We start from the raw sequence: 20814 nt of genomic DNA on the forward strand, positions 1-20814 counted from the left end.
TGTCATTAAACCACACCCCTTCTCATTACAGAGATGCACATCACCTAATATGCTTAATTGGTAGTAGGCTTTCAAGCCTATACAGCTTGGAGTAAGACAACATGCATAAAGAGGATGATGTGGTCAAAATACTCATTTGCCTAATAATTCTGCACTCCCTGTATAAGAATATGCTTTATTATACTTAACGGCAAAGAAGGAGAGATATCTTTTGTGCCAACATTTGAGTCAGTGTTCTGTAGCTGATCTTAACTACTTTGTAACACCACTATGGAGACTACATTGCATGCTTTTGGGGGAGGTTTGTTGGCACTAGACTAAGCTGTGTAAGGCCATTTCTGAACAGTCTAGTTCGATCCTAGGCTGTCGGGGTCTGGCTATGGTGGGAGCACAGGTTGCGTGACTGATGCCAGCAGTCAAGTTCTAAAGGCCAAACATCAGACCTCACGTCCAGTGGCCTGATACCTTCTGCAGGATCTACCTTAATACACACAGGGGACACTGAGAAAGTCCAGAGAGAAAGAGTTGTGTTGGAGTGGTTCATTCTTTTTCTTCCTTATTGAGTCCTTAAGATTGTGGGTATGGTATGTATTTTCAAGTCTGGAGTTAACCGATAAGTTTACTGAAATCCAATTATGAAATAATGATAATATAAGGAGCTATGTTGGAAACAAAAGGTGCTACAAGAATCAAAAGGCAGGAGAAACCGCAGCATTACGCAGTGAAGAAAACCTAGAAATCAAATTTAGTAACAGAAAAACTGTGTATATGTTAACAACTATGCACAATGAGAAAACCTAAGCAGTTGCTTTCAGAGGTGAAATGAGACAACTGCAAAAACCAGTTTGCATTATATAGTGCAACAACAAAAACAGAATTTATGTTTACCTGATAAATTTCTTTCTCCAACGGTGTGTCCGGTCCACGGCGTCATCCTTACTTGTGGGATATTCTCTTCCCCAACAGGAAATGGCAAAGAGCCCAGCAAAGCTGGTCACATGATCCCTCCTAGGCTCCGCCTACCCCAGTCATTCGACCGACGTTAAGGAGGAATATTTGCATAGGAGAAACCATATGGTACCGTGGTGACTGTAGTTAAAGAAAATAAAATATCAGACCTGATTAAAAAAACCAGGGCGGGCCGTGGACCGGACACACCGTTGGAGAAAGAAATTTATCAGGTAAACATAAATTCTGTTTTCTCCAACATAGGCGTGTCCGGTCCACGGCGTCATCCTTACTTGTGGGAAACCAATACCAAAGCTTTAGGACACGGATGAAGGGAGGGAGCAAATCAGGTCACCTAAATGGAAGGCACCACGGCTTGCAAAACCTTTCTCCCAAAAATAGCCTCAGAAGAAGCAAAAGTATCAAACTTGTAAAATTTGGTAAAAGTGTGCAGTGAAGACCAAGTCGCTGCCCTACATATCTGATCAACAGAAGCCTCGTTCTTGAAGGCCCATGTGGAAGCCACAGCCCTAGTGGAATGAGCTGTGATTCTTTCGGGAGGCTGCCGTCCGGCAGTCTCGTAAGCCAATCTGATGATGCTTTTAATCCAAAAAGAGAGAGAGGTAGAAGTTGCTTTTTGACCTCTCCTTTTACCTGAATAAACAACAAACAAGGAAGATGTTTGTCTAAAATCCTTTGTAGCATCTAAATAGAATTTTAGAGCGCGAACAACATCCAAATTGTGCAACAAACGTTCCTTCTTTGAAACTGGTTTTGGACACAGAGAAGGTACGATAATCTCCTGGTTAATGTTTTTGTTAGAAACAACTTTTGGAAGAAAACCAGGTTTAGTACGTAAAACCACCTTATCTGCATGGAACACCAGATAAGGAGGAGAACACTGCAGAGCAGATAATTCTGAGACTCTTCTAGCAGAAGAAATCGCAACTAAAAACAAAACTTTCCAAGATAATAACTTAATATCAACGGAATGTAAGGGTTCAAACGGAACCCCCTGAAGAACTGAAAGAACTAAATTGAGACTCCAAGGAGGAGTCAAAGGTTTGTAAACAGGCTTGATTCTAACCAGAGCCTGAACAAAGGCTTGAACATCTGGCACAGCTGCCAGCTTTTTGTGAAGTAATACCGACAAGGCAGAAATCTGTCCCTTCAGGGAACTTGCAGATAATCCTTTTTCCAATCCTTCTTGAAGGAAGGATAGAATCCTAGGAATCTTAACCTTGTCCCAAGGGAATCCTTTAGATTCACACCAACAGATATATTTTTTCCAAATTTTGTGGTAAATCTTTCTAGTCACAGGCTTTCTGGCCTGAACAAGAGTATCGATCACAGAATCTGAGAATCCTCGCTTCGATAAAATCAAGCGTTCAATCTCCAAGCAGTCAGCTGGAGTGAAACCAGATTCGGATGTTCGAACGGACCCTGAACAAGAAGGTCTCGTCTCAAAGGTAGCTTCCAAGGTGGAGCCGATGACATATTCACCAGATCTGCATACCAAGTCCTGCGTGGCCACGCAGGAGCTATCAAGATCACCGACGCCCTCTCCTGCTTGATCCTGGCTATCAGCCTGGGAATGAGAGGAAATGGCGGGAACACATAAGCTAGATTGAAGGTCCAAGGTGCTACTAGTGCATCCACTAGAGCCGCCTTGGGATCCCTGGATCTGGCCCCGTAGCAAGGAACTTTGAAGTTCTGACGAGAGGCCATCAGATCCATGTCTGGAATGCCCCACAGGTGAGTGACTTGGGCAAAGATTTCCGGATGGAGTTCCCACTCCCCCGGATGCAATGTCTGACGACTCAGAAAATCCGCTTCCCAATTTTCCACTCCTGGGATGTGGATAGCAGACAGGTGGCAGGAGTGAGACTCCGCCCAAAGAATAATTTTGGTTACTTCTTCCATCGCTAGGGAACTCCTTGTTCCCCCCTGATGGTTGATGTACGCAACAGTCGTCATGTTGTCTGATTGAAACCGTATGAACCTGGTCCTCGCAAGCTGGGGCCAGGCCTGGAGAGCATTGAATATCGCTCTCAGTTCCAGAATATTTATCGGTAGAAGAGATTCTTCCCGAGACCAAAGACCCTGAGCTTTCAGGGATCCCCAGACCGCGCCCCAGCCTATCAGACTGGCGTCGGTCGTGACAATGACCCACTCTGGTCTGTGGAACATCATCCCTTGAGACAGATTGTCCAGGGACAGCCACCAACGGAGTGAGTCTCTGGTCCTCTGATTTACTTGTATCTTCGGAGACAAGTCTGTATAGTCCCCATTCCACTGACTGAGCATGCACAGTTGTAATGGTCTTAGATGAATGCGCGCAAAAGGAACTATGTCCATCGCCGCCACCATCAACCCGATCACTTCCATGCACTGAGCTATGGAAGGAAGAGGAACGGAATGAAGTATCCGACAAGAGTCCAGAAGCTTTGTTTTTCTGGCTTCTGTTAGAAAGATCCTCATTTGCAAGGAGTCTATAATTGTTCCCAAGAAGGGAACCCTTGTTGACGGGGATAGAGAACTCTTTTCCACGTTCACTTTCCAGCCGTGAGATCTGAGAAAGGCCAGGACAATGTCCGTGTGAGCCTTTGCTTGAGGAAGGGACGACGCTTGAATCAAAATGTCGTCCAGGTAAGGTACTACTGCAATGCCCCTTGGTCTTAGCACCGCTAGAAGGGACCCTAGTACCTTTGTGAAAATCCTTGGAGCAGTGGCTAATCCGAAAGGAAGCGCCACGAACTGGTAATGTTTGTCCAGAAATGCAAACCTTAGGAACCGATGATGTTCCTTGTGGATAGGAATATGTAGATACGCATCCTTTAAATCCACCGTGGTCATGAATTGACCTTCCTGGATGGAAGGAAGGATAGTTCGAATGGTTTCCATCTTGAACGATGGGACCTTGAGAAATTTGTTTAAGATCTTGAGATCTAGGATTGGTCTGAACGTTCCCTCTTTTTTGGGAACTATGAACAGATTGGAGTAGAACCCCATCCCTTGTTCTCTTAATGGAACAGGATGAATCACTCCCATTTTTAACAGGTCTTCTACACAATGTAAGAACGCCTGTCTTTTTATGTGGTCTGAAGACAACTGCGACCTGTGGAACCTCCCCCTTGGGGGAAGTCCCTTGAATTCCAGAAGATAACCCTGGGAGACTATTTCTAGCGCCCAAGGATCCAGAACATCTCTTGCCCAAGCCTGAGCGAAGAGAGAGAGTCTGCCCCCCACCAGATCCGGTCCCGGATCGGGGGCCAATATTTCATGCTGTCTTGGTAGCAGTGGCAGGTTTCTTGGCCTGCTTTCCCTTGTTCCAGCCTTGCATTGGTCTCCAAGCTGGCTTGGCCTGAGCAGTATTACCCTCTTGCTTAGAGGACGTAGCACCTTGGGCTGGTCCGTTTTTACGAAAGGGACGAAAATTAGGTCTATTTTTTGCCTTGAAAGGCCGATCCTGAGGAAGGGCGTGGCCCTTACCCCCAGTGATATCAGAGATAATCTCTTTCAAGTCAGGACCAAACAACGTTTTCCCCTTGAAAGGAATGTTTAGTAGCTTGTTCTTGGAAGACGCATCAGCCGACCAAGATTTCAACCAAAGCGCTCTGCGCGCCACAATAGCAAACCCAGAGTTCTTAGCCGCTAACTTAGCCAATTGCAAAGAGGCGTCTAGAGTGAAAGAATTAGCCAATTTGAGAGCATTGATTCTGTCCATAATCTCCTCATAAGGAGGAGAGTCACTATCGAGCACCTTAAGCAGTTCATCAAACCAGAAATATGCGGCAGTAGTGACAGGGACAATGCATGAAATGGGTTGTAGAAGGTAACCCTGCTGAACAAACATCTTTTTAAGCAAACCTTCTAATTTTTTATCCATAGGATCTTTGAAAGCACAACTATCCTCTATGGGAATAGTGGTGCGTTTGTTTAAAGTAGAAACCGCTCCCTCGACCTTGGGGACTGACTGCCATAAGTCCTTTCTGGGGTCGACCATAGGAAACAATTTTTTAAATATGGGGGGAGGGACGAAAGGAATACCGGGCCTTTCCCATTCTTTATTAACAATGTCCGCCACCCGCTTGGGTATAGGAAAAGCTTCTGGGAGCCCCGGCACCTCTAGGAACTTGTCCATTTTACATAGTTTCTCTGGGATGACTAAATTTTCACAATCATCCAGAGTGGATAATACCTCCTTAAGCAAAATGCGGAGATGTTCCAATTTAAATTTAAATGTAATCACATCAGATTCAGCCTGCTGAGAAATGTTCCCTAAATCAGTAATTTCTCCCTCAGACAAAACCTCCCTGGCCCCCTCAGATTGGGTTAGGGGCCCTTCAGAGATATTAATATCAGCGTCGTCATGCTCTTCAGTAACTAAAACAGAGCAGCCACGCTTACGCTGACAAGGGTTCATTTTGGCTAAAATGTTTTTGACAGAATTATCCATTACAGCCGTTAATTGTTGCATAGTAAGGAGTATTGGCGCGCTAGATGTACTAGGGGCCTCCTGAGTGGGCAAGACTCGTGTAGACGAAGGAGGGAATGATGCAGTACCATGCTTACTCCCCTCACTTGAGGAATCATCTTGGGCATCATTGTCATTATCACATAAATCACATTTATTTAAATGAATAGGAATTCTGGCTTCCCCACATTCAGAACACAGTCTATCTGGTAGTTCAGACATGTTAAACAGGCATAAACTTGATCAGAAAGTACAAAAAACGTTTTAAAATAAAACCGTTACTGTCACTTTAAATTTTAAACTGAACACACTTTATTACTGCAATTGCGAAAAAACATGAAGGAATTGTTCAAAATTCACCAAATTTTCACCACAGCGTCTTAAAGCCTTGAAAATATTGCACACCAATTTTGGAAGCTTTAACCCTTAAAATAACGGAACCGGAGCCGTTTTAAGCTTTAAACCCCTTTACAGTCCCTGGTATCTGCTTTGCTGAGACCCAACCAAACCCCAAAGGGGAATACGATACCAAATGACGCCTTCAGAAGTCTTTTATAAGTATCAGAGCTCCTCTCACATGCGACTGCATGCCATGCCTCTCAAAAACAAGTGCGCAACACCGGCGCGAAAATGAGACTCTGCCTATGCTTTGGGAAAGCCCCTAAAGAATAAGGTGTCTAAAACAGTGCCTGCCGATATTATTATATCAAAATACCCAGATAAAATGATTCCTCAAGGCTAAATATGTGTTAATATCAATCGATTTAGCCCAGAAAAAGTCTACAGTTTAAATAAGCCCTTATGAAGCCCTTATTTACAATCGTAATAAACATGGCTTACCGGATCCCATAGGGAAAATGACAGCTTCCAGCATTACATCGTCTTGTTAGAATGTGTCATACCTCAAGCAGCAAGGGACTGCAAACTGTTCCCCCAACTGAAGTTAATTGCTCTCAACAGTCCTGTGTGGAACAGCCATGGATTTTAGTTACGGTTGCTAAAATCATTTTCCTCATACAAACAGAATTCTTCATCTCTTTTCTGTTTCTGAGTAAATAGTACGTACCAGCACTATTTGAAAATAACAAACTCTTGATTGAATAATGAAAAACTACAGTTAAACACTAAAAAACTCTAAGCCATCTCCGTGGAGATGTTGCCTGTACAACGGCAAAGAGAATGACTGGGGTAGGCGGAGCCTAGGAGGGATCATGTGACCAGCTTTGCTGGGCTCTTTGCCATTTCCTGTTGGGGAAGAGAATATCCCACAAGTAAGGATGACGCCGTGGACCGGACACACCTATGTTGGAGAAAAAAGCTTGCTTCCCATGATTCAGATGGCATTATTTAATTCTTAAACCTTGTACACATTTTCTGGATCTGGCAAAAAAGCTCTTTCCTAAATTACCAAACAGAGGTGGTTGCAAGCATTTTAATTTGAAAATACAGAAATGCCCCAAATCCTTCAGTTTAAGAACATAGTGAGACAAACATTTACACAGTTCTATCCCCCGGCAGCAAAGAAGGCTTGGTCCCAAACACACTGCAAAGTTTGCTCAAAAAGGGGAGTGAGGAAAGATTTACATTTTCACTAAATGACATACCTGATATACCTTTAAGTAAGCACCTGCTCTTTCAGACTCACCTATTTAAGCTCACTTTCTACCTACACTAATTGCTTGAATATTTTGAACGTTGTGTAGTATTGAGCTTGCTATCCTTGTGAGTTCTACCTGTGCAATCTTCTCCAAGAGCCTTCGGTTCTCTTCAAGCTGCCTTTCTACGCTGCCTGCGTAGAATATCTTCCATCTCAGACACTGAGGTCATCTTGTGACCAGAACGCTGCCTGCAGACCTAACCAGCCGAATCCGACTGCCATCCACTACCGCTCGGTGCGGTCTCAGAGAGAGGATCTTTTCTCTGCTACTCCGTTTCCTCAAAACGCGCTGTTTGTGTTAACCGCTCCGGATCAAGCCCTTATCTCTGCAGCATCAGGCAGATCCACTCAGCTCAGTCTCCTCAGCCTTCTCAGCTCCACAGACCGCTACTTGGTTTCCCGGTCTCACTGACTCTAACGATCACTCCAGTGCTATCTGAGCTTCTCTTCAGCAACGCTGTGTCTCACAGATTTACCCTTCTCAGCTGCACTACAATAACCGCAAGTATCTTACATCTACAGCAGTACTGTATACCTGTTTTATCACTGCTTTCAATATATCAGCCTGCTATTATTGTTCCTGGATACTCTGGCCTCTATTTATCAAGGTCTGGCGGACCTGATCCGACAGTGCGGATCAGGTCCGCCAGACCTCGCTGAATACGGCGAGCAATACGCCCACCGTATTCAGCATTGCACCAGCAGCTCACAAGAGCTGCTAGTGCAACGCCACCCCCTGCAGACTCGCGGCCAATGGACCGCCAAAAGGGGGGTGTCAATCAACCGACAGTACTCGATCGGGTTGATTTCTGGCGATGTCTGTTATGTTAGGTTATGGAGCAGCAGTCTTTGTGACCGCTGCTTCATAACTTATGTTTCTGGCGAGTCTGAAGACTCGCCAGAAACACGGCCCTTCAAGCTCCGTACGGAGCTTGATAAATATGGGCCTCTGTCTCTTATTACTCTCAGTCGGACTCATTGTAAATACTTGTGTTATCTCAGCCTAGTGTACTTGTTACAAGAACTTCCTGATCATTCAGCATTTATATGTACTAACTCTTAGGTTACATTCAGTATTTGTGTGACTTTATATTTACTGATTAACCTTTTCCTGACTAACTGCTAATATATAGTTATATCTAGATATCAGTCTGTATTTCTGGGTGATACTATTTTAGCTACCAATCTCAATTTTTGTAAATATATATTCTCTATAAAAGTACTCGGTCAAATCCACACACCATCAAAACCTGGTTTATGCATAAAAAATAGCTTTGAAATTTATCATACAGTTGAAAAATACTGGTAAAAATGTTGTGTATAAATAATTTGACTAACCAAAAATGTGTGTATTTTTTAAAATTATTAAATTACCACGCTTGACATAAATACGGACGCTTGGTGGCATGAAAATCATATAAATTAATACAGGCAGTTATGACATAGCAAACAAGCCATTAACCATTTTGTCCAAACATTATACTGTGGTGTACAGCAGCAATAAGCTATTAACCTTTTCCCAAACATATCTAAAAATCGCCTTTCAGATTTATGATGCACAGCTGCAATTCACAACCTTCTATGCACCTTTGCCAAAACATATCTAAATATCCCATATTTCAGAACTGTGATACCAAATGGGCCCTGGACCCATTGCCATGACATGTCTAAAATCTCCTTTCAGAACTGTGATTCACAGCTACAATTAGTGGCCTTCTAATTACCAAAACCAATGACAAGCCCATTCATAGTGGATCCCAGGGAGGCTTTTATAACCATTTGTCTTATGGCTGCACAAGGTGAGAAACCTAAAGTTTGTTATTTTTTTTTCTCCCTAAATTATTGCATTTAGCATTTATCCGACTGTCAGCTGTTGGCATGGCATATAACAAAATGGGCCTAGATAAATACCATGGGTTGTTTACTCTTATGGCATAACTTCCCAAATAAACTTAATATACTAACAAATAAAACATTAACACTATCTAAAAATCCCCTTTCAAAACTGATATTCAAAGTTGCAGTTAGCAGCCTTCTAATTAACAAAACCAATCACAAACCCATAAATGTCGGCTGTTTCTGAACAAATGGGATACCAGAGAAGAATTTACAACCATTTGCCTTATAGCTCCACAAGTATTGTGTAAATATCAGTGAGAAACCCAAAGTTTGTGAAAAAGTATTTTTTTTTTTTTATGCATTTGACACATCTGACTGCCAACTGGTCACATGAAATATGATAAAATGGGCTTAGATCAATACCTTGTGTTGTCTACTTTATAAATATACATAGTTTTGGGGGCTTAGTTTTGATAATGGCAGCTGTTATGTCATACCAAATGGGTCCTGCACCCTTTTCCATAACGTGCTTAAAAATCCTGTTTCAGAAGTATGGTGCGCAGGTGCAATTAGCGGCCTTCTGATCACCAAAAGCAATGGTAAACCCATAAATGTCTGCTAATTCTGAACACAGGCGATCCTTTTGCAACCATTTGTCTTATGACTGCACAAGTTGTGTGTACAAAAATGTCATATATATATATATTTTTGCAGATCAATTTTACGAATTTCATCTGTTATGTCATTCCAAATGGCCACTGCACGCTTTGCCATAGCGTGTCTAAAAATCCTTTTTCAGAAGTGTGGTGCAATTACCGGCCTTCTGACTACTAATAGCAATGGTAAACCCATAAATGTCTAAACCTGAACACACGGGATCCAAAGAACCTTTTGCAACCATTTGTCTTAAAGGGACAGTCTAGGCCAAAATAAACTTTCATGATTCAGATAGAGGATGTAATTTTAAACAATTTTCCAATTTACTTTTATCACCAATTTTGCTTTGTTCTCTTGGTATTCTTAATTGAAAGCTAAATCTAGGAGGTTCATATGCTAATTTCTTAGACCTTGAAGGCCACCTCTTTTCAGAATGCATTTGAACAGTTTTTCACCACTAGAGGGTGTTAGTTCACGTATTTAATATAGATAACACTGTGCTCGTGCACGTGAAGTTATCTGGGAGCAGGCAGTGATTGGCTAAACTGCAAGTCTGTCAAAAGAAATAAAGGGGCAGTTTGCAGAGGCTTAGATACAAAATAATCACAGAGGTTAAAAGTATATTATTATAACTATGTTGGTTATGCAAAACTGGGGAATGGGTAATAAAGGGATTATCTATCTTTTAAAACAATAAAAATTCTGGTGTAGACTGTCCCTTTAACTGCACATGTTAAGTGTAAATAATTTCAGTGACAAACCAAAAGTTTGTGAATTTTAAATATATGATCGTATTTTGCATACATCTAACTGCCAGATGGTGTCATGAAATATACCAAAATGAGCCTAGATCAAAACTTTTGGTTGTCTACTTAAAAAATAATTTACAATATAGTTTTGGGGATCAATTTTGAGAATTTGCAAAATCTAAAAAATAAAAGCTTTAAAATGGTCAAAAACAATGCAAAATGTATATGTGTGGTCTTAGCTGAATCCGAGGATACCAAGGAACACATTTTGAGATTGTTTTTCTACAGTTAGAAAGCTACAGGTTTTTGTGGAATACTATATTTTACTTTTTCTTGGGTAAATTTACAATAATTTCTTAATTCTCTGAAAAGCTCTTTTTAAGCCAAAAAATGTAAAAAAAAAAAATGTATTTCCGTTTAAATGGGGTTATGCAAAAATGCTAAATATTCTCCAATACTTTCACCAAGTTTTTCTCTAAAATTCCCAGTACTAAAAATATATTATTCACATGGCATTTGTTTATATATGTTATCTAACTTTTAAAAAGTGTATAAATACAGCAAACATCTAAGCATCACAATTTGTATTGTGTGGGTTAACCTAAAAGCTCATGTTATAGCTGTGAAAAAGCCTAGAACATCACTGATCTGTGATTGTTCACCACTTGTCTCACAGGGTGCAAGAATATGTTGCCCAGTATGAAGATGCAGAGCTTCACCAACCCGGAAGCTACAGAAGATTAAAATAAAAAAGGGCTCTAAAGCTGCAGGTACAGAAGGAAAAAGTTAAAGTTGTGTCCAACAGTTTAATGTCCCTTTATGAGTGTGATATAAATGTGTAAAGATATGTAGTAACAAATATGCACTATACATTTATGAATTATTCTGCCCCCTTTTCCTGTGATCAGAAATTGTGAGTAAACACTGCACAGTTTACAAGGCATACATACCTATCCCTAAATAGCCTCAGCAGAGGTGATCAGATAAGGAACTGCAAAATAATGGAGGATGTATAGCTGGCAAAAACATAATTTATGCTTACCTGATAAATTTATTTCTCTTGTGATGTATCGAGGCCACGGATTCATCCTTACTTGTGGGATATTCTCCTCCCCTACAGGAAGTGGCAAAGAGAGCACCCACAGCAGAGCTGCCTATATAGCTCCCCCCTTAGCTCCACCCCCCAGTCATTCGACCGAAGGCTAGGAAGAAAAAGGAGAAACCATAGGGTGCAGTGGTGACTGAAAGTTTAAAAATAAAAATATATATGCCTGTCTTAAAAAACAGGGCGGGCCGTGGACTCGATACATCACAAGAGAAATAAATTTATCAGGTAAGCATAAATTATGTTTTTTCTTGTAAGATGTATCGAGTCCACGGATTCATCCTTACTTGTGGGATACCAATACCAAAGCTTTAGGACACAGATGAAGAGAGGGACAAGACAGGGACCTTAAACGGAAGGCATCACTGCTTGTAGAACCTTTCTCCCAAAAATAGCCTCCGAAGAAGCAAAAGTATCAAATTTGTAAAATTTGGAAAAAGTATGAAGCGAAGACCAAGTCGCCGCCTTACAAATCTGTTCAACAGAAGCCTCATTTTTAAAAGCCCATGTGGAAGCCACAGCTCTAGTAGAATGAGCAGTAATCCTTTCAGGAGGCTGCCGTCCAGCAGTCTCATAGGTCAAATGGATGATGCTTTTCAGCCAAAAGGAAAGAGAGGTAGCCGTAGCCCTTTGACCTCTCCGTTTACCAGAATAAACAACAAACAAAGAAGATGTTTGACGGAAATCTTTAGTTGCTTGTAAGTAGAATTTTAAAGCACGAACCACATCAAGATTGTGTAACAGACGTTCCTTCTTAGATGAAGGATTAGGACACAAAGAAGGAACCACAATCTCTTGATTGATATTCTTATTAGAAGCAACCTTAGGAAGAAACCCAGGTTTGGTACGTAAAACCACCTTATCTGCATGGAAAACAAGGTAAGGGGAATCACATTATAAAGCAGATAGCTCAGAAACTCTTCGAGCCAAAGAGATAGCTACTAAAAACAAAACTTTCCAAGATAGAAGCTTAATATCTATGGAATGCATAGGTTCAAACGGAACCCCTTGAAGAACTTTAAGAACTAAGTTTAGGCTCCATGGCGGAGCAACAGGTTTAAATACAGGCTTGATTCTGACCAAAGCCTGACTAAATACTTTAACGTCTGGGACATCTGCCAGACGTTTGTGAAGTAGAATAGACAAAGCAGATATTTGAACTTTAAGAGAACTAGCAGATAATCCCTTCTCCAAACTTTCTTGGAGAAAAGACAATATTCTAGGAATCCTAATCTTACTCCACGAGTAACCTTTGGATTCACACCAATAAAGATATTTGCGCCAAATCTTATGATAAATCTTCCTGGTGACAGGCTTTCTAGCCTGAATCAGGGTATCAATGATCGATTCAGAGAAACCACGCTTTGATAAAATCATGCGTTCAATCTCCAAGCAGTCAGATGCAGAGAAATTAGATTTGGATGTGTGAACGGGCCTTGAATTAGAAGGTCCCGCCTCATTGGCAGAGTCCACGGTGGAACGGAGGACATGTCCACTAGGTCTGCATACCAAGTCCTGCGTGGCCACGCAGGAGCTATCAGAATTACAGAAGCTCTCTCCTGTTTGATTCTGGCAACCAGACGTGGGAAGAGAGGAAACGGTGGAAATACATAAGCCAGATTGAAGGACCAAGGCACTGCTACAGCATCTATCAGTACTGCCTTGGGATCCCGGGACCTGGACCCGTAAAGAGGAAGTTTGGTATTCTGACGAGAAGCCATCAGACCCAATTCTGGTGTGCCCCATAGCTGAATCAGCTGGGCGAATACCTCCGGATGGAGTTCCCACTCCCCCGGATCTGACGACTTAGAAAATCCGCCTCCCAGTTCTCTACTCCTAGGATGTGGATTGCTGAGAGATGGCAAGAGTGATCCTCTGCCCACCAGATTATTTTGGTTACCTCCATCATCGCTACAGAACTCCTTGTTCCTCCCTGATGATTAATATAAGCTACAGTCATGATGTTGTCAGACTGAAACCTGATGAATTTGGCCGCAGCAAGCTGAGGCCACGTCTGAAGCGCATTGAAAATCGCTCTCAGTTCTAAAATGTTTATCAGGAGGAGAGCTTCCTCCCGAGACCATAAGCCCTGTGCTTTCAGGGAGTTCCAGACTGTACCCCAGCCTAGCAGGCTGGCATCTGTCGTTACAATGAGCCACTCTGGCCTGCGGAAGCAAATTCCCTGAGACAGGTGGTCCTGAGACAACCACCAGAGAAGAAAATCTCTGTTCTCCTGGTCCAGATGAGGAGATAAGTCTGCATAATCCCCATTTCACTGTTTGAGCATGCATAGTTGCAGTGGTCTGAGGTGTAGACGGGCAAAAGGAACTATGTCCATTGCCGCTACCATGAGTCCGATTACCTCATACACTGAGCCACTGATGGCCGAGGAATGGAATGAAGAGCTCGGCAAGTGGATAAGAGTTTTAACTTTCTGACCTCCGTCAGAAATATTTTCATTTCTATTGAGTCTATCAGAGTCCCTAGGAAGGAAACTCTTGTAAGAGGGAAGAGAGAACTCTTTTTTATGTTCACCTTCCACCCGTGAGATGTCAGAAAAGCCAACACGATGTCCGTGTGAGACTTGGCTAGCTGGAAAGTCGATGCCTGAATTAAGATGTCGTCTAGATAAGGCGCCACTGCTATGCCCCGTGGTCGTAGAACCGCCAGAAGGGACCCTAGCACTTTTGTGAAAATTCTGGGAGCTGTGGCCAACCTGAAAGGAAGGGCCACAAACTGGTAATGCCTGTTTAGAAAGGCAAATCTGAGGAATTGATGATGATCTCTGTGAATAGGGATGTGTAGATACGCATCCTTTAAGTCCACGGTAGTCATATATTGACCCTCCTGGATCAGAGGTAGAATAGACCGAATAGTCTCCATCTTGAATGATGGAACTTTGAGGAACTTGTTTAGAATTTTGAGATCCAAGATTGGTCTGAAAGATCCCTCTTTCTTGGGAACCACAAACAGGTTTGAATAAAACCCTAGCCCCTGTTCGTCCTTTGGGACTGGGTGAATCACGCCCATGGTATGTAGGTCTTCTACACAGCATAAGAACGCCTCTCTCTTTGTCTGGTTTACAGACAATCGAGAAATGTGAAATCTCCCCCATGGAAGGGAGTCCTTGAATTCCAGAAGATATCCCTGGGACACAATTTCTAAAGCCCAGGGATCGTGAACATCTCTCGCCCAAGCCTGAGCGAAGAGAGAGAGTCTGCCCCCTACTAGATCTGGTCCCGGATCGGGGGCTACCCCTTCATGCTGTCTTAGAGGCAGCTGCAGGCTCCTTGGCCTGTTTATCCTTGTTCCAAGCCTGGTTAGGTCTCCAGACTGACTTGGATTGGGCAAAATCCCCCTCTTGCTTTGTAGCAGAGGAAGCTGAAGCGGGACCACTCTTAAAAGCTCCGAAAGGAAAGAAAATTATTTTGTTTGGCCCTCATCTTATTTGATCTATCCTGAGGGAGGACATGACCTTTCCCTCCAGTGATGTCTGAAATAATCTCCTTCAGTTCAGGCCCGAATAGGAAAGGAATAGGAAAGGAATGTTCAAAAGTTTAGATTTAGATGACACATCAGCAGACCAGGACTTAAGCCATAACGCCATGCGTGCTAAAATGGCAAAACCTGAATTATTTGCCGCTAATTAAGCCAGTTGAAAAACTGCATCAGTAATGAAAGAATTAGCCAACTTAAGTGCCTTAATTCTGTCCATAATTTCCTCTAATGGAGTCTCCATCTGAAGAGCCTCTTCTAGAGCCTCAAACCAGAAAGCAGCTGCAGTCGTTACAGGAACAATGCACGCAATAGGTTGGAGAGAAAAACCTTGATGAACAAAAATTTTCTTCAGGAGACCCTCTAATTTTTTATCCATAGGATCTTTGAAAGCACAACTGTCCTCGATAGGTATAGTTGTATGCTTAGACAGAGTAGAAATAGCTCCCTCCACCTTAGGAACTGTCTGCCATGAGTCCCTTATGGTATCAGATATGGGAAACATTTTCTTAAAAACAGGAGGGGGAGTGAACAGAATACATGGTCTATCCCACTCCTTAGCAATAATATTCACAATCCTCTTAGGGACTGAAAAAACATCAGTGTAAACATGAACCTCTAAGTATCTATCCATTTTACACAATTTCTCTGGGACCACTATAGGGTCACAATCATCTAGAGTTACTAATACCTCCCTAAGCAATAAGCGAGGTGTTCAAGCTTAAATTTAAAGGCCGTCATATCAGAATCTGTCTGTGGAAGCGTCTTTCCTGACTCAGAAATTTCTCCCTCAGATAACAAATCCCTCGCCCCTTCAGAGTATTGTGAGGGCATATCAGAAACGGCTACTAAAGCGTGAGACGGCTCAGCATTTTTCCTTAACCCAGAGCTGTCCCGCTTTCCTTGTAAACCAGGCAGTTTGGATAAAACCTCAGTGAGGGTTGTATTCATAACTGTGGCCATGTCTTGTAAAGTAAATGAATGTGACGCACTAGAGGTACTTGGCGTCACTTGTGCAGGTGTTACTGGTTGTGACACTTGGGGAGAGCTAGATGGCAAACCTTCATTTACTTCTGACTGAGAATCATCTATTGCTCTATTTATCTATCTATACAAAGTGCTAATATAGGTTCTTTATAATTTATAGACATATCAGTACATTTGGGACACATTCTAAGAGGGGGTTCCACAATGGCTTCCAAACATATTGAACAAGGATTTTCCTTGGTATCAGACATGTTAAACAGGCTAGTAATGTAACAAGCAAGCTTGGAAAACACTGTAATCAAAGTAAATAACACTTAGAAATAAAACGATACTGTGCCTTTAAGAGGAAAAAAAGCTGCACAAGTTCTGCAAAACAGTGTAAAAAAGCAGTAAACTTAACAAAATTTTTACAGTAGTATCTTACAGCCTTCGTAACTTTGCACAACGATGCAAATAAACAATTAACCCCTTAATGGCAAAACCGGATTGAAAAAAACGTCAAAACCGGTAAAAAAGACTTTCAAGCACCTTGCCACAGCTCTGCTGTGGCGCCTACCTGCCCTTCAGAACGATTTGTGGGGGAAAAAACTTCCTTTACAGCCCTAAAACACACTGGAACCTCTAGAAAAGCAGTTGGATGATTCTTAAGGAAAAGAAACTGCGCAACTGAGGCGTGAAAATAGGCCCCTCCCACCTCACTCGATGTTTTGAGGCCTATTAGAAAAACACCTGAGTGTCTCTTAATTAACCATGTGGGTTAAAAAACCCTAACACAAGCCACAATGACCCCTTCAGTCCCTTCAAAAAACGTTATAATTGCATCATTTACTGAACAAACAAAAAACGTTTTTTCCTAACAGTGTCACCAGTAACAAATGAGCCCTTCAAGTAAGCTGAAATTCCTATCCAAGTGTCTGAATACAGCTTACCCTTTCCCCATGGGGATATTGCCAGCCTTTTCTAGAATAAACACAGTCTGTCTAGAAAAACAGACTGAACATACCTCATATGCAGCTTAGCATGCAAACCGATCCCCCAATTGAAGTTTTCCTGTACAAAGTGCTAAGATCATAATCCTCCATCTCTTTTTCTGCCAAAGAGTAAATAGTACACACCGGCACCATTTAAAATAACAAACTTTTGCTTGAGAAATAAAAAACTAGCATTTTTGTCACCACACTCGTTCTGCACTTCCTAGTTACTTAGAGTAGGCAAAGAGAATGACTGGGGGGTGGAGCTAAGGGGGGAACTATATAGGCAGCTCTGCTGTGGGTGCTCTCTTTGCCACTTCCTGTAGGGGAGGAGAATATCCCACAAGTAAGGATGAATCCGTGGACTTGATACATCTTACAAGAGAAATTACACTGGTGAGCTGTGTATACACCAGTAACAAGTCCGAATTGGCTCCTCCAAATAATGACTATAGAGGAAGTGTGGCTTTTAAAAGTGCAGCAAAAATGTATTAATTCATTACAAAAATCACACTCACTCATATTGTAATTACAAGCTGTTTATGTCCTTTTAACTGCTATAATAATTACATAAAAAAATAAGATGACCTGTGGCTCAATCCATATTGTGTTATGTCTCACACCTGATTTAATTTCTAGAAGTCTCAACCGGGGATCCTCAGGAGGATGTAAACGCCTCTTCTTCCTCCAACACCGAGCTGGATACGTATAAAGCTGCCCTGGAGCCATTCCTAAGAAAGACAACAAATACAATCATGGCTACTATGAAAAACAAATTATCCGACTACACACTGATAATAAAAGTAAAATTACTTATTCCCCACTTCGCAGACTATGCATAGAGAATAATTTCGTTTGACCTTTACCATTACACTATCTGGTGATAGGACAGCTTAAATCTGTTACCAAGGTAACAGTCTACTAGAAAATGTCCTCTGGAAAGTATCCATGTATTCTAATTAAACTAATCACAAAAAAACAAAAGACTGCTGGGAAAGGATCTCCTGTGACTTACACTAAATCACCTCATGATAATTGAATCTTATCTGCTACCGGTTCTCTGTATGAAATCTGCCACAGCAAGAGTGAGATAAGATATACAAAATTATTTTAATCAAATTTATAAAATTGTGAGCAAATTAATGCAGAAATTAAGGACTGGTAAATTTTAGGCATAAAATGCTTAAACAGTTGATTTTTTTTTTTTAAATTACTAGTTCACTAGTATAATCCAGTAAGGGAATATACAAACTAATAAACTGGCATATATTTCTAGAAATTATTTCTGATCTCTACCATCCAAATTCAATTTAGAATTGTGAATTATTTTTCTTTCTGAAAAATGTTCCTATCGTTCATTGAACTGTACATAAGGTTGAACATAACATCATTTTATTCTCTCATTAGTTTGAAGATGTAATAATTTCCTGGATACAAACTGCTAGATTCCAATAGTCAAACTTTGTTGTCATATGGTTAAAATATAGCAAGTAGGAACAACCCTATCACTGCAATGTGTGCAAACTAATTATCAAAAATTGTTGACTTCAATGCGGTAAAATCTGACGGCACAGTCATGGCTCCTCCAGCTGTGGAGGAGATGAGGTGTCCAGACAGGCTTACATGCTGTGTTGGGGTTTCCCAAGCTGAGAGTAGTCCTTTGGTTCCTCCCTTCCTACAGCATAACATTCTAGGACGTAGGTTAGATACTAGAGTAAGAACTGCACAGTACCATAGTGTGTTTATGAGGAGCCAAACTGCTAACAAGTCTAGAACCGTGAGAAGCTGAGAAAAGGAGACTACTATCTTGAAGGAGCCATCCAGGAGGAGGCTACTTGTGACTATATACTGCTTGAAGTGGCTTAGTATGCCTAAGACCTAAGGGAGTATTAAAATCCCAGTTTAAGGAATTAACACACAGGTTTGGTATTACCTTCAAAGTATATATAGACCAAAGGTATACATAGGGGAACACTGATCCACTACATACACAAAGCACAGGGATATCACAATAGGAATCTTTAAGAATGAAGAATGGATGAAGACCAAGACGTATTAAAAAGATACAGGTTTTTGAAAGACATACATATAGCCCTAAGTATTTATTGCTGCATATTTTGTCAAGAGAGTGTTTTGAAGTCCTCAAGTACTCCAAACAAACTAGATTAGATTAACAGCTCAGTCACTTTGACTGACTTCTCAATTAAGGAAGTCCATTAGATCTGATCTTTTAAAAGGTACCCAAGTACTTCATTTGAAAAAATTGTACCAAGCAATACTGTCCCTTAGAGTTTCTAGGTGGTGCACTAATGATAGCGCAGCAGGTTGTGATGCGCAATATCGCTGGACCATGCTAACATTAGAGCGACTTGACATTACAAGTCTATGGTAAATCAAATTTGCTAGAAGTGTTAGCGTGGCCGTCATCACTGTAGCACAACATATAGTTTCAATGGATATAGTGAACATGCTAACTTACGCTCATATTACAGTAGTTAAAGTTTGGGCTTGAAAGAAAGCAGAAACTGCTCTAGAATAAAAGTTGCACAAAAAAAAGAAAAACATGTTTAAATAAAGAATTACACTCATATTTACACTTTTTAACAAAAAATATTTTAATATTAATTAAAAAAAGGCTTTAGGAAGACTTCTGTTGCGGCGGTGATGACAACGCAAGATAGTGGGCTGCTTCAGTTATCCTGCAATATCTATCTGATACCTTAAATTGCAGTACAGATGGAGACTATAACACATTTTTTTTTTGTTTTTACAATTAAGTTTTAAATATATACATCCACCATCACATTATATCCCACCCTGTTACCTTAATGGATAGTTTACTGTTACCTAAAGGGCATTTTTGCCCTTCTCAAAGATGGATACCTCCACATATCCGAAACCGGAAGCAGCATAAGCACACAAGACCGGAAGTCCGGAACCGGAAATGACCGCAGCGTCACACATGCGGTATGTGAATCAACGGCTAAGGATTTGGCGGTAATCCTCCCACTGTTTCGTAATTTGATTGGTTGGAGTATATTTATATTGTCATCGTTTTATACTCCTCCTTATGTCTTGAGAAAGGCCATTTACGGGGTGAAACGAGTTGACCACATAAGGAGGCTTGTATTCTTCCCTGGTGAGTTGATTTCTTATATTACTCACTTTTTATATGTTTTTTTTGCATTTGTGGCTTTGTGTTATTTTTATAGGCAGAGCGATTCCAGGTTAATTCACGTGACCCCAGGCTCAATCCCTTTTTTACACCATCCCGCTATTTCACATCACCCAGGTTGTTGCGGCACCTTTAAGGACTTGACTTTCAGGATCCCATCACCAGGATTTTTCTTCAGGGCCACATTGTCCATTAAAACTCTGGAGACACGTAGCATAATTTTTGTACACTTTTTTTTTTTTCATCTTCTCCGCTATCTGTTTTTTGCTATTTTGCCTCAGGAGGGGTAGAACACTTATTAGGATTAATAGGACAATCCGTTTTCCCACGAGCTATTTTGTTATATTGTACTTCTAGGAGGTGATCATCTAGTACACTTACATATGTGTTTAAGTTTATGTTTACGATTTATCATATCTGCTTATGTTTATAAAATGTCTAAGCTTTATTTTTGCACATTATTTTTCTCTATTAAATAACCTTTTTTATATTTGTTTTAAAGCTGTGTTCAATTTAATTTATTTTTAGACTGTATAATACCTATTTTAGTATGGTCTGTATTTAGCCACAAGTGGCCACTTGTTATAGTTTTTTTTCCCCTTTATATCCCATCCCTGACAGCATACTTTAGCCTTTGGCGCTCATATTTGTTCTTTTCCTTCATCCGAGTCTGGAAGTCATATCTGCAGATCAAGACTTCAGCCAGAGGCCTTTGCATTTAGGCGAATAATTTGCATGTTCGCATCACAGATAA

General features: G+C 41.2%; 1 protein-coding gene across 4 annotated transcripts in view; it reads right to left on the reverse strand.

The window, feature by feature from the left end:
* The window catches only part of DPF3 (double PHD fingers 3), a 635732-nt gene that overhangs the window by 351205 nt on the left and 263713 nt on the right, over positions 1-20814 (reverse strand). For all 4 annotated transcript variants that reach the window (XR_008400069.1, XM_053697772.1, XM_053697771.1 and 1 more), the window contains exon 3: positions 17509-17616. Coding sequence is in view for 3 of the 4 variants with exons in the window: in XM_053697772.1 (XP_053553747.1) it covers positions 17509-17616 (108 nt within the window). In the remaining variant the exon portion in view is untranslated. The remainder of the gene's footprint in view (positions 1-17508; positions 17617-20814) is intronic.

This window comes from Bombina bombina, chromosome 1 (genome assembly GCF_027579735.1).
Source record: "Bombina bombina isolate aBomBom1 chromosome 1, aBomBom1.pri, whole genome shotgun sequence".
Taxonomy (NCBI): domain Eukaryota; kingdom Metazoa; phylum Chordata; class Amphibia; order Anura; family Bombinatoridae; genus Bombina; species Bombina bombina.